Here is a 15,744-nt window from a genome sequence, read left to right as displayed (position 1 = left end):
TAGTCTTCAAATATGAAATAAATAAATAAAAAGTTAATTACTATATTTATTTTTCTTATCGTTCTCGAAAATTACAAATTGATTACAAAGAATTGGATATAACTATTATATAATAATTTTCATTATTATTTTTTATTATTATATATTATTTTATTATATTAGTTTTATTATGTAATTTATTATTATTTTTATTATATTTTTATTATATAATAAAATTATTTTTATTATATAACTAGCTGACCCGGCCACGCGTTGTTGTGGCTAAAAATTTATCTATTATAAATGTGTAACACTTCCCCCATGGGGGAAATTTCAAAAAATCCCTTTTTAGTGTATATTCTGTTGACGTCACCTATTAAAACGCAATTAAAAACGCAAAAAACCGCATGTAAAATAGTATAAATAGAAGCCGAGTTCTTCACGGTAAGCCTTAATCCCGTCCATTTCCCCCCGTAGGGGGAATTTCGACATGTATATTATATAAAAACACGTGCATATTCGAATGCAACGTTTTGTCAAAATTTCAAAGGAATCGGTAGGAACAAACAAACGTTGTATTTTATTTATATAGATAGGTAGAAAATGATCTGCTTAGGTCCATTCTCACAGAAAAGCATAATGCCTCACAGAAAAGCAAACTTAGGTCATCGGAACTTAAGAGTTAAAAAACATCATTAGAGTGCACACCTGTATTGTAGAACTTCAGATTGAATTAAGGAAAATTCATAGAAAGTGATTGTCTACATAGAACTACATAATTCGTTACAGAGCAAATTTGTTAACAGTATGAAACGTTGTAACAATTTCCTATTCATACACTAAATTACTTTGTATCAAATGTGACATCACATACCGTGTAAGATTATAGTATGGCAGGCGTGGCCGTTTACATATGCACCTGCATGTATCTGTGGAGATGTAATTTCAATGTGAGTGCCATCAATAGCTCTTACTACACCTGGAAAGCCACTATTGTAAAAACTTTAGCTAGTCTGCTGCACTTGCTTTTCTGAAGACCATTTTATTAACTGTGACTCAAGTTCTGATAGAACAGTGATGAGAAACCTAAAATATGTTAAATATCTTATTACTAAATGAAAATTACTACAAAGAGGTTAGAGGGTAGTCCTGCGGGATTATTGGTTGAAGCTATTTCGTAGTACTGTATATATCCTTTTTTCAGAAGAATTTCTGTTCATTCGTAATGTTTCATCTGGTAGACCAAATGAAGCATTATGTTATATAACAGGGGCGGGCAAGCAAGAATTCAGTGAAAGCCAAAATGTAAGTTTTGCAAAATTCATGTGAGCCGCAGTTCGGTACTGTCATGGCAAATAATATGGTAAGGCGCGCGATTTTATTATATAATATAAATACAGGTAACCCCCGTATAACACGGAAGTTACGTTTCAAAAAATTGCCGTGTTATGCGAATCCGTGTTATACGAAACAAAGAACTAGTGCGAAAAGGGGAGTTAAATTCCAAAAATTGAGAAAACATGCTGTTAAATCCTTCTTTTAATCGGATTTATGATTCACAAAGGACCGATGCAGGCATCGAGGCATACAAAATTACAAATAAAAATAATAATATACTGAATATTATTCTGTAAAAATATAAAATATATATAAAATAATTTATATTGTTTATTTAAGTTAATTTAAATAATTGCTAGGAGCGCCCGTAGTGGCCATTTTTGTCATACAGTGATACAATCTAGTTTTCAGCTTTATATAGTAGATTTTTTTATGGGTAAAATACTTATTTAAATAAATATTTTACCAGAGATTATTTATCCTATATAATAATCTCAGCATGAGAATCATCAACTGGTAACAGTTTTTAATACATTTCATGTTGTACGAGGGTTTTACCTAATTGCCGAACCGTGTTAGAGTGAAACCGTGCTATAAAAGCACCGTGTTATACGGAGGATGTTCCCAATTCTGGAACTGTGTTAGAGTGAATCCGTGCTATAGAAGTGCCGTGTTATACGGGGTTACTTGTATAATATTAAAACAAATATTGAATTTTTTTAACAAACATATTTTCACAAAATTATAAAAATAAAATTGTAAAAACAATAATAAAAAACATAAATTAACACTTTCAACAAAAGCCGCATAACTGAAAAAGAGCCGCATATGCCTATGTCTCTTATATACGCTACTGACAGGTATTTGCTGCTGTAAGAAAATAAAAAACTGATATTAAATATTGTATTTTAAATACACTAATTTTAAACACAAAAATAAACTTAATAATTTGTATAACAGTGTAGTTACGTTCCCAAAACGTGCCGTGTTATGCGAATTCGTACTATACGAAACAAAGGACTGATGTATTTCGTTCTTAGTTTTTACGAATGATTACTTACCTACGGTTAAAAGGAATTTTGGTAACACGTAAAAATGTTTAAATAAATTTTACTAAATACCAAGATTAATCTGTAAAAAGAAATATCCGAATTTACCATGCGATATCTTAACGCGAATATTTTCAATTCACTCGTCAAATTTCTAAAACAATTAATTCGAAATATAACAAAATTATATTTAAAAAACAACACTTTCAAATAATTTTAAAATTAAAAAAGGGAATTGCTTTTACTTTGAGGCCAAAATCGATTCAGTAAAATAACAAATTATGTAAATTAATGATACATCAATCTTTTGCTAAAAATCCTCATACATTGTTAGTTCCACGAAACTAAAATGAAATAAAATCTATTGATTATTAACAAAAAGTTCAAAATTTCATTCATTTATCACAAACACAACTAAAGTGTATTTATGGTAATTAAGCAGCAGCTGAACCAACGCTTGGGAAGGAGATACGTGAAAATTGACACCTTGTGAATTTTGAAAAAACAAGTTGTCGGTAAGTATAAAAATCACTTTAATTTATGTTTTAAATTCGAATTACATTTAAAAATTACCGATTTCTTTAATATAATTATTAAGCATTTCTTTATATCTTAATTAGATTAGTTTAACTCGAAGATTTATCGGGTACAAAACGTATTTTCTTGTCTATTAATTATGTTTTAATGGTATTTTGTCAACTAAAAAAATTATGCAATATTTATCTCGATTAATGGTACAGAATTGCAGCTAAATAAGCATTTCTTTTGCTTACTGCTCTTCTGTACTTTAAACGAGTGCAGAAGAAGTGACTGCTTCTATTTTATATATTTTCCATTATGGTTCTTCACATTGATTACGAGAATTATTAAGTTTTTTTGGTTAATGTTACGTGTAGTAGCGAACATGGCGGCTCGTCTCTGAAACAGTGGGGATGCACGTTCTAACCTAACCTAACTTAACCTATTTTAATAAATTACCATAATTATTGCCAACCAAATTATTAGAATAGGGGTAATTTATTAGAATAGATTAGGTTAGAACGTGCATCCCCACTGTTTTAGAAACGAGCCGCCATGTTCGCTACTACAGGTAACATTAACCTGGAAATTTTAATAAGATGAATAATCTGAAGAATGTAATCAATGCTGGTGTTAGAAATTAACGTATTAGATAGTGAAAATAGTTCACAGCCCCCAAAATGTTATCTAAAATTGTTAATTTGTAGACATAAATTTCCACTGTCGTTCATCCATCTTTCCTTAATCTGGAGAAAGAGATTACATGTAGAAACCTTAGAACAGAAGGCCCAAATTGTTATATAGTATTTTTCGGTATAAACCGGAAGTCATGTTATTTCATTGTATCACTTAATTTATTACGCACTTCATACTTCTTAACTGCTACTACGTTTCGATTACCTGTTTCAACCCTTTATTTAATTCTTCTAGGTGTATATTACTAACTAGAATCTATTGTTCAAAACTCATATTCTCGACTAATGTGTATTTTATTGCTTCCCAATGCAGAAAAAATGGAATATAGATGTTCATATTGTGGAATGATATTTTCTGAGGAAAGTGCATACCTTGATCATCAAACGACTCATGCAGGAAAGACATTGGAGTGCGGTAGGTGCTCACTAGTACTTCAAGATTCAAGACTTTTAGATGTACATAAAACAATCCACTCAGAAGTGAGCTGGCATATTTGTGAAATATGCAATCATGGATTCACTGAAAGAAGAGCTTTCGAAGAGCATCAAAAAACACATACAAGACAACAACAATATACCTGTATAATTTGCAATCAGATATTTGAAAATGATGGAGATTTACAAAACCACGTAAAAACTGTACACAAATCTGAAAGTTCTAACTATCTTTGTGAAATATGTGATAAAGGGTTTGATAAAATAACAACGTATAAGATGCATTGTACACTTCATCGAACCTCGAAGAAACTAGTGAGGAAAGCATCTAAACCCTTGGAGGTACCATGGATGCAAGCAGGACCTTCCTCGCCTAAAATTAAAATTTTGGAAGTACCACAGATACAAGAAAAATCTTCCTCACCCGAAATTGAAGTCGTGGAGGTACGACAGAAGCAACCAGGACCTTCCTCACCTGAAATTCAAATCTTGGAAGTACGACAGGTGCAAGCAGGATCTTCCTCAGTTAAAGCCAGGCAGGTATCACGAAAGAGAGCAAGACCTTTCTTATCTCAAGCTTTGCAGAAACCACAGACACAAGTAGGGCCTTCTTCAACGCAAATCCTGCAGGAATCAAGGGGGCAACCAATGCCGATTGATAAATTCGACAAACTATTTACAGAGTGTAAACATCTTCTACATAAACATAGAGAACCTGTTTCAACTAAAACCATTCGGGAACTATTGGTGCAAACAGAACCTTTCTCACGGCCAACCCTGCAGGAACCATTAATGCAAGCAGGTTCTTCATCAACACGAACCTTGCAGGAATCACAAATGCAACCAGAACCTCCATTAACTCCAACCGCGGAGTATCTAAGGCTTTTAGAAGGAACTTCGTCTGCTCCAATCCAGCAAGAACCCCAAAAACAACCAGAACCTTCCACATCTCCAGTCCTGGACGTAGTACAAGTATTTGCAAATATTCTGCCATTTCCAGTCTTGCAGGAACCACAAGTGCAAACGATACCGTTGTCAATTTCAAACCAGCAGGAACCATTAACGCAAGCAGGTCGTTTCTCAACACAAACCTTGCAGGAACCACTAATGCAACCAGGACCTTTATCGACCCCAACCCTGGAGGGACTAAGAACGTTAAAAGGAACTTTGTCACCTCCAAACCCGGAAGACATAGAAAAGCTTGCAGAATCTTTCTCAGTTCCAATCTTGCGGGAACCACAAATGCAAGCAATACCGTTGTTAATTCCATACCAGCAGGAACCATTAACACAAGCAGGTCCTTCCTCAACACAAACCCTGCAGGAACCACTAAAGCAACCAGAACCTTTATCAACCCCAACCCTGGAGGAACCACTAAAGCAACCAGAACCTTTATCAACCCCAACCCTGGAGGAACCACTAAAGCAACCAGAACCTTTATCAACCTCAACACTGGAGGAACTAAGAATGTTAGAAGGAACTTCGCCATCTCCACTCCTAGAATCTTTCTCAGTTCCAATCTTCCAGAAACCACAAAAGCAAGCAATACCGTTGTTAATTCCAGACCAGCAGGAACCATTAACGCAAGCAGGTCGTTCCTCAACACAAACCTTGCAGGAACCACTGAAGCAACCAGAACCTTTATCAACCCCAACCCTGGAGGAACCACTAAAGCAACCAGAACCTTTATCAACCCCAACCCTGGAGGAACCACTAAAGCAACCAGAACCTTTATCAACCTCAACACTGGAGGAACTAAGAATGTTAGAAGGAACTTCGCCATCTCCACTCCTAGAATCTTTCTCAGTTCCAATCTTCCAGAAACCACAAAAGCAAGCAATACCGTTGTTAATTCCAGACCAGCAGGAACCATTAACGCAAGCAGGTCGTTCCTCAACACAAACCTTGCAGGAACCACTGAAGCAACCAGAACCTTTATCAACCCCAACCCTGGAGGAATCACTAAAGCAACCAGAACCTTTATCAACTCCAACCCTGGAGGAACTAAGAACGTTAGAAGGAACTTCGTCATCTCCAAGCCTGGAAGATGTAGACAGGCTTGCAGAATCTTTCTCAATTCCAATCTTTCCATACCAGCATGAACCATTAACACAAGCAGGTCCTTCCTCAACACAAACCTTGCAGGACCAACAAATGCAAGCAGGACCTTTGCCCTCATTTTCTATTTTCAGGCATCCTTTCTCAACTCAAACCCCTGACGAAGAGGGAAAAAAATAAATATGAAACTAAATAAACAAAATGTCTAAAATACAAAATTTTGAAAACATAATTATAAAAATTATATTAAAATAATTAGCACAAAGTATGTTAAAATTCCTAGTTGTACACTAATGTGTTAAAATTCTTTCGTAATTTGGAAATTTTTTTGTGTATTAAATTGATTCTATTGTCAATCATGTTCGAAAATAAATAAAATAATACTCGAAAACAACTCTCCATTGATTTGATCAAATGTATACACCACACATTAAATACGGGCAAACATCATATATAATAATGCTAGCCGCAGTAACGTAATTTGGGACATATGGGGCTTGGGACGAAAACGAAAATTGCACCCTTGGGTGACATGTTTGGAAATAACACTTTCAACTTTAGGTAATAATAGTCGTTTTATGACTCATATCTGTGGGTACGGGTTTCCTAGTAGTTTAGCTTTACTATGCGATTTCAATCAATCGTTTGCTGAGAACTTAGTACTTTTTGAAACGAATTATACGTATTTTTTTAGCATTAGGTGTTTTCTAGAAAAACTAAACTGAACTCAGAGTCTTAGGTCTTACTAATTAAGCCTGACACGAAAACACAGAACTGATCACGTGCTTCGAACGTTCTGTGAAAAGCAGTTTTAAACCCTCAAGTTTAAGGAATTAAGTGAATGTTCTAACGTTATAATTGACAAAAGGAAACGTTTAAAATACCCAATACGCAGCCAGCAGCCTACATGTGGATCCAGCAACTGATTAAAACGTGCGCACGTTCGTGTTTTAAAAAATTTAGTCACATCATGTATGTTAAATGCTTGTAGTGTAGATCAAAATAAAAATTATCGTAGGGATTGAAGTAAACTGAGAGCAATCATAAGTTTCTTTAACATGTGGTGCGCGACCAGCTGACAACCGGCAATAAACCATAAACTTTACATACTAAATTTTGACCTTGAATATCTCTCAATCCATAAATGGACTTTTAAAATTCGGCTATACCTGTTTTAATGTTTTAATATTGTATTAAAACATGACAACTTAACATAATATTTTAACAATACGAAGAAGTAAAATAGAGAAATAGTTTAATATAATAATTATTTAAATTATATTTGTTAATAATTTATTAAATATCTATACAACGTATTAATTTTGAAAATATCTGTTTTTGTTCAATTAAGAATATTGCAAAAAGAACAATACTTTTTAAAATATTTGTGGTAATAACAATTCTTTTTAATATTATCTGATCTTTGTCACCCAAGAAGTTCGATGTCTAACTAATTGTAGATCGAGTTTTTAAAAAGACTTTTTCCTCCTATCTATCCACCTTGAAATAGTAATAATTCTTTATACGTTGAGAAATGATTGTCGGAACGTAGTGACGACTAATACTTGACTTCGTGCATTCCTTGTCAACAAAATAACTCTGGAATGAGTTGTCCGATTTTGATGAAATTTTCTAGGACGACTCATCATCACTTAAGGATGAACTGATTAAAATTTCAACTCTCAAAAATAATCTGTGTTTGTAGAACTGGAGATAGGCGTTTTTCTTCAGTATGGATCACTTTTTAGAGTTGAAATTTTAATCAGTTCATCCTTGAGTGATGATGAGTCGTCCTAGAAAATTTCATCAAAATCGGACAACTCATTCCAGAGTTATTTTGTTGACAAGGAATGCACGAAGTCAAGTGTTAGTCGATTCCTGCACGCACGTGTAGAAGCGTCATCTAGTGGTCGGAAAAAATGACAAGCATTAAAACGGTAAACGTCATCGCTAACTAGATACACAACAAACATAAAGAATCTTTATAGAATAATAAGTTTAAATAAGTTTTCTTTTTTAAACGTGGAGCAGCAGCGATCAATATTGATGGCTTTACGTTCTCTTCGTCTTCCTATCGTTAGTACGAAATTTCGATCTCTAAAAAGAGAAGCTGCACGGAGATTCCAGATTGAGATGAAGTCGCTCAAATTCACCGTCATCGATGAAATGTCAATGATTGATTCAAGAATGCTTTACATGATCGAGAGAAGATTGAGGGAGATAAACCCCGAGAAAGATGAGCCGTTTGATGGATTCTTTATCTACTTGTTTGGCGATTTTTGTCAGCTTCCTCCTGTTAAAGATACTCCTCTCTACTCGAGTGTTTTTTACAATGTAATGTCTAGTTACATTACATTCGCATTTGATTCTTTTGAGAAGTTCATTAAACTTAGAAATTCTCATATACAAAATAGCGCAGATGGTTCCTTCACAGATGTCTTACAACATCTAGCTTCGGGTGATTTTTCCGATACAGATCTGAACACTCTGACGACAAGAAATCGAGCCTATTTATCCAGAGATGAACCTGATCAGTTCCAAACGGCTATATCCAACAAACGAGCAAGTTAAACAAAGCAACGAGGACTACTTGCAGTCAACTGGGTACCCTCTTGCTTATATAGCATCTGAAAACACTTCAGATGCTATATAAGCAACCCTGCCTTCGTCCAAAGATGACTCGGCTCTTGGTCTCTCCAATTATTTGAATCTCTCAGTTAATGCCAGAATCATTCCGAGAGTCAACTTATGAGTGCAAGAAGGTCTCGTCAATGGTTCACTAGGAACTATACGCTACATTATATATGCTCCTAATGCTCGCCCTCCAGTTCTTTTTCTGTTAATTTTAGTGGAATTCATCTATGGTAATCTGTTTCCAGTAATTCCCATAACACGCTCTTCGAACGATGGCAGTATATTGCGATCTCGTAAGACAGTTTCCCCTTACCTTAGCACACTCCATGACTATACATAAATCACAGGGATTAACTCTTCCAAAAATCAAAATAGATATAGGGGAAAAAGAGACAGCTATCGGACTTACCTGTGTTACAATGAGTCATGTGAAAAAAAATAACTGGCTCAGTATTTTTAAAGAGTTACAATAAAGATCGCTACGAGTCAATCTGTAAGTCCAAGGCCCATAGTGACAGACAGAATTTCGTGAGACGTCGACATAGCAATTAATTAATGGCTTATTCTGACCTTATATTTGTACCTTTAAATGATCCAATAGAAATCAAATATATTGTTGAGAACGAATGATTATTTGTTTCTTTTTTCCCTTATAATCTAAAAAATAAAGGTGCGAGCAGCTTCGTTCCGACTACACGCAGATACAGCGTTACTTAACTAGTTTAATAAATTGTGTAAATTACTATGTTCGATCCAGCCAGTTATATGCAATGGGTTTTTCGTCTATAAAATCTAAGCCTTGAATTTTTTGGTAGTAAAATTGACTTGCCGTTGATCTTTCTCTGGTAATTGATGCTTTTTAACAGAATCTATAGCCTAAGATTTTTTTTGAAAAATTAATTTTGTGATCAGTTCTACCCCAACCACTACTACTACTTTTTACACAGACTTCTGCGCACATGTTTTTCCCGCGAGTTTTAATACAATTTGTTGCCAATAAACATCCAAGAACAGCCAGTACGTCGTCATCGGATGCCATGGCCGACTGACTAACTGAGAGATTTTCCTCCTCGTGTGTGAACGACAGGAAATATTGAATTTCCTCGAGGCCAGGCCTGCACAGTTATTCCTCAAATGATTTCCTGAACGTGTGTGGTGGCCTTTATACGTGTAGTCCGTTCTGAAATGATACCCCCATTGTGAAATAATGAGGATAAAAAATAATAAGCACATTACAAAACAATAAAAGAAAATTTGACTATAATCATATGATGTGATGATAATGAATTTTCACAATGTTGTATCGGCTATACTAGTTCCAAAATGATAGCGCCACTTCAATATTTAAATAAGTGATTTTATGTATTATTAATAAACAGTATGTCCACCATGTTTATTAATTATTCCTATACTCTATCTGGCATTGTTTTCATCTGTGATTTCGTGTCAAGCATCAGTTATTGCCAGTTTTACAGATTCTACTGATGTATATTGCTTTTCATTCCTACATACTTTTCTTGCTAAGACACCAAACATGTTTTCTATGCGATTAACGTCAAGAGAACATGTGGCCAGTAAATAACATGCACGTCATTTGCTAAAAACTAGTCCCTAATAAATTCTGCATTAAGAGTGGATTGATTATCTTCTCGAAAAGTGAAAAAATTTTCCTTCAATTTTTCTGCAAATGACATTAGGTGCATACCTCATATTTAGAACTTGCTGATATCCTACACAGGAGTCCCCAAACTTTAAAAAGAGGGCCACATTACTAATTCTACACCGACTAAAGGCTTGTCTTTGTGGCTCTTATTTAGAGGCAGAATTTGTTTCGTTTTCTAATTTTGTAAATAATTCTGTATAGATTTTGACACATTTATGGCTAGATGAAATGCAATTTTCCTCAGAATCATTGTAGAATTGCTAAGTTTACCTGCGAATTAGTATTTTTGATAGAAATTCAGAGCAGGGTGTCTTCTAGATTGCATTACGTTTCATACTCTCCACTAGAACTGACGTAATTTGCCAGAAAATGATGAAAGTGATTTTTCTTTTTTTTCAATAATAAAACTTTTAATTTAACATGTATTTCACAACAGTATTCTGTAGAAATTCACCCTTAATCTACTGCAGTGCTGTGTTTTATACTATCCTGTGTGCTATTTTGCATATTTTTTGCAATTTAACTGCTGAAAAAAGAGATGCCTCTATCAGTTTGGGACATCCTATACCAGCGGTCGCCAACCTTTGTGATCTCACGAACCACTAAACTCACAATTTCGAATCCTACATACCATAAGGAAATTTTTTAAACGATATACAAACATCTATAGAATAATGATCACAAAAGTTTCATTTCGCTTTATTAATATCAAATGCACTTGTTTTTTTAACTCTTTCCGCCCTGTGGGCACTAAGAGGGCCTCCTTTAGAAGGCCCATTATGGGTTCGGCCAGCCCCACAATGGGGCGACCGGGTGGTGAGGGACGAGCCCGACATATCGGAACGGACCACCCCCCGAAAAATTCCTGGGGATTATTCGACCCGTTAGGATTCGATCCGGGTCCCCCAGAGCAGTAAACTGCCACCTTGACCGCTCGGTTATCCGGCTGCCGCACTTGTTTAATTATAAGAAAATTAGTGTGAAGTTTGTTGCTGCTTGTTTGAAATGAGTTTATAGATCTTTTGCTCTTTTTTACAAAGAACGACAATCGCTGCGGAACGAAACAATTGAAACACAAAAGTGAAAAAGCATTTATTTGTTGATATGGAAACGTACCAGTATCTGCTGTGCAGATTGCTTAGTGATGCAGAGAAGATTGTTCAATATGTTCCACATAGTTAGATAAAACTAGAAAACTATGTGTAGCATATACAATGGCCGACCGCAACTGATTCCACGTGATGTCCCTTTAGTTGTAACATTATTACAGTTGCTTGCAGCGCCACTTTATCCGTTGCGAAGAATTTTGGAAATAAAATTTTTCTTTGCAAAATCATTTTCCGCTTTCCTTGAAGAGCGCGTACTTACATTTTTGTGCCAATTGGATTATTGGTTAAAGCTACAGAGTCCTCTGAATACTAGCTCTTGTAACATCGTTTCGAGGAAATACCAGGTTGTTCCCGCTGAAAAGTATGCAGTATCTGTGTATTTTTAAAAAATGTACATTGTACAAATGTACATAGTATTTAGGATTCTAACAGGCCAAACTAACAGAAAATACACAAACAAAGGAAATATTAATTAAAGAATACCAAAGTAAGTTAAATGCTATTCTCAGAACACAGTTAAATGCAAAACACACCGTTAGACAATAAACACATATGTCATCCCAGTACTCACATATTTTTTGGAGTTGTACATTGGACTCACACAAATCTTCAGTAACTCCAAAGGAAAACAAGAACAACACTTACTAATCATAAACAACATCATCCAAATCAGCCATAGAAAGATTAACCTTCCACGTAAAGATGGCGAACTTATTTCCTGGCGGAACTCGCCCAGGAAATAATTCATCTGTCGAGGATAGACCTTATTGCACCTGTCGCTCTCTTCTCTACATGTGTCATACCACACACATTACACAAAAGCCGGGGACATTACACATACATCACACTACAGAAGCCGGGAGAAGAAACACATATCTACATCACACTACAGAAGGCCACTATATTGAATACATGTCATATTGTTAGGAAATCCTGAATACAGACACACACGCTGACACACATTTAATTTTTGACTTGTTTTGATTGCTATGCCTTGACTCTGGTTTGGTATAATACACAGTCACCGGTGTCAACCGAGTATAACCCACTAAACCACTTTCCAGGACGAGGACACAAGGGTTAAATTTTGGAAAGCGCTGTTGGTGTTATGTGACGGTGCCTATTATTTGGAAGTGTTCATTAAATATTATGGGCAATTCCTCTCAAAAAATCGATTTTGTGAGACTTCATTTTGCAATGATTGACGTTATTTAGTGTTATATATCTGAATATTTGGATTTCTCAATATCGCTGCTGATGTTACCATCTGAATTTTCAATTCTTAATGCGGCCGTTCTTCTTTTAATTTTGAAACCAGACCCGAAACAAACTGAGTTATTGTTATTATATACTCAACCTCTGTGTCATCCTTATAGAGTCTGTAATCCGTAGAAGGCCTTGTATCAGTGTTTCATTTTCGACTGTCAAAAATACTAACGCTTAAAAAGCCTTGAGGGCAATTGTATGACTAAACAAGAAACCTATCAACCAATAGTTAAAGTTGAACTGAGGATGTTGATGCAGATTTCTTCTTACTATTAACAATACTATAACAAATTCGGCACATGATTTTATTAAAATTACCTACTCTGCTCGATCGTTTAACTTTCGGCGAAATGTCCGGTCACTTACTCTTCTGGCAATTCCACGAGAAAGCCTTGTTCGTCCAGGGCATTCTACTGAGCACTTGATGTACCTGTGTAGTTACTGGACTCTAAACCGACTTGTTTGCAATTAATGTCACTTCACCAGACAATGACCTATTTTCACGAGAATAGTTCAGTTCCGTCAGTGCCTAAGCTGTTCTGTTCCCTGAACACTCGGAGTTTGATGGTGGGTTTGCGGACAGACGGGTTTTTAGGGGTTTTTCCACATCTGTAACCCCTACATAGTGGCTAGTTACCCTTAAAGGCGTTATCCCTCGGACAACGATCATCTGTGAATACGACTACTATTACACGACAATTACGTCACACTTTACCACGGGATAATATAGTCTAGACGCTCTTACCTAACTAGCTGATACAAGACAAGAATAGTTCATTAAATTCAATACATTTTTAACACAATTAATACGTAATATAAGTAAATTTTATTTTTGAACAATCTTTTTAAATCATTTCAACAGTAAAAAAAGGGAAAATTGTTTTGACTTTGCTGCTAAAGTCGATTCATTGAACTAACGAATTATGTAAATTAATAATCTACCAATCTACTGCCAAAATCTACAAACGTTATTAATTCCTCCAGAAAACAGAAACAAAAATATAATTGTTATTTATTAACGAAAAAAATTCAAAATTCTGTTCCTTCATCACGAACGGAAAGTACATTTATGGTAATTAAGCAGTGAAAGCAATACTTGAAGACGTAGAGAAAACGTAGAGATTGGTGCCTTGTAAAGATTTGTGTAAGTATAATAATACTTAAATTTATAATTTAAGCTGCAGTTAATACGTTTATATTATCAGTTATATCAGTTACAACACGTATTTTCTTATTTATTTATTATGTTTTAATGGTATTTTGACAACTAAAAGAATTATGGAATGTTTAACTTAAGTAATCACAGACAATTAGTGGTGATGTGCACTAATTCTCTATTACTTTATGCGTAATAAAGTAAGTGATTTCCTGATTCATTCCTTTATCGAATAGAAGAATGAATAAGGAAATCAGTGTTTATTACGTTCTGAAAACCATTGTTCAAAACTCATTCCTAACTCATAAGCCGTTTATTCCTTTGTACAGAGCCTCCAAGTAGAGAAAAATGGAATTTCGATGTGACGCTTGCGGAATGACATTTCCTGAAGGAAGTTCATATGTTCACCATCAGATGACTCAAGTACAAGAAAGATACAAGAGTGAAAAATTCCCAGAGACTTTTCCAAATTCAAAAAATTTAGAAGGAGACACGAAAACCCACCAGGGACTAAAACATTGTGTATGTGAAATATGCAACCACGGATACAGACATGAAAGAAGTTTGAAAGAGCACCAAAAAGAGAACCAGAAAGATCACCAGCAACAAAAAGAGCAAGAGCACAAGACAGAGCATACGGAAAAACGACCTCATAAATGTACAGGTTTTACTCAAAAATTTGAAAGTGAAATAAAGTTACAAACGCATGTAAAAACAGTACACAAATCTGAAAGACCTCGTTCCCGCTATGATCTATGCGATAAAATGCATTGTAAACATCATCATTTAAAACAAAAACCTTATTCAATTGAAACCGTAAAAAAATCATGCATACAAGCAAGACATTCTTCAACTCAAACCCTGCGGAAACGATTGATGCAAGCAAAACATTTTTCATTACTAACCCCTCAGGAACCACAAGAGCAAGAAGGACCTTCCTCACTGCAAACCTTGCAGGAACCTCAAATGCAAGGACTTTCCTCACTGCAAACCTTGCAGGAACCTCAAATGCAATCAAAACCTTCAACACAAACCCTGCATGAACCACAAATACAAACAAGACATTCCTCGACTCAAACTTTACAGAAACCATGGATGCAAGCAGGACCTTCCTCAAGTGAAACTCTGCAGGAACCGCAGATAGAAACAAGAAGTTCTTCAAATATAATCCTGCAGGAACTATTAGTGCAAGTAGGACATTTCTTAACTCAGACCTCACAGGAACCACAAACGCAAGCAGAATCTTTCTTTATTCCAATCCTGCAGAAACTGTCAATGCAACTAGCAAGTCTCTCAACACAAACCCTGCAGAAACCACAAATGCGAACAATAAATTTCTTAAATCTAACCCCGGAGGAATTTTTCATGGAAGAAGAACGCTTAACTCGAACCATGCAGGAACGTATAAGGAAATTAAGATCGTCTTCCTTACTTCCAATCCTGCAGGAATTGTTAATGAAAATAAGACATTTCTCAACTGAATCTCCGGATGAAGAGAAAAACAGTGAAAGTGAGAATGAATAAACAAAATGTACGTCTGAATACAAAATTCAAACTGAAACATCAATTATAAAACTATATTATAATAATTGATATCTCTGATTAAGAAAGGTTTATTTTAAAATTAATGTTTAAATTTTTATTTTTTTGTAATTGGGAAGTTTCTTTTATCTTTTTGACTAATTTTACTGTTAAATGTATTAAAAATAAAATAAAATTTTATAAATTAAAAACAAAGTACTTCATTGATTTGATCAGCAGTACACATCGCACGTTAATTAGAGATATTCATAAGCAGTGCCTTAACTAGGCAAGTGCAACAGGTGCACTTGCACAGGGCCCA

The 15,744-nt window shown here is 35.0% G+C and overlaps 1 protein-coding gene across 1 annotated transcript; it reads left to right on the top strand.

Moving 5' to 3' along the window:
• Positions 1-4,294: 4,294 nt before the first annotated feature.
• On the top strand, positions 4,295-5,803 carry LOC136970766 (proline-rich protein 36-like; the record flags this gene model as incomplete). Its single annotated transcript, XM_067265216.1, has 2 exons — positions 4,295-5,482; positions 5,582-5,803. Coding segments are annotated over exons 1-2 (1,410 nt in total), but the record flags the coding sequence as incomplete, so codon positions are not given.
• Between the last annotated feature and the right edge of the window lie 9,941 nt (positions 5,804-15,744).

This window comes from Centruroides vittatus, unplaced genomic scaffold, assembly GCF_030686945.1.
Source record: "Centruroides vittatus isolate TY-2023 unplaced genomic scaffold, ASM3068694v2 contig_216, whole genome shotgun sequence".
Lineage (NCBI taxonomy): Eukaryota > Metazoa > Arthropoda > Arachnida > Scorpiones > Buthidae > Centruroides > Centruroides vittatus.
The sequence above is the reverse complement of the archived record's forward strand: the minus strand, read 5'-3'. Positions and strand labels throughout refer to the sequence as shown.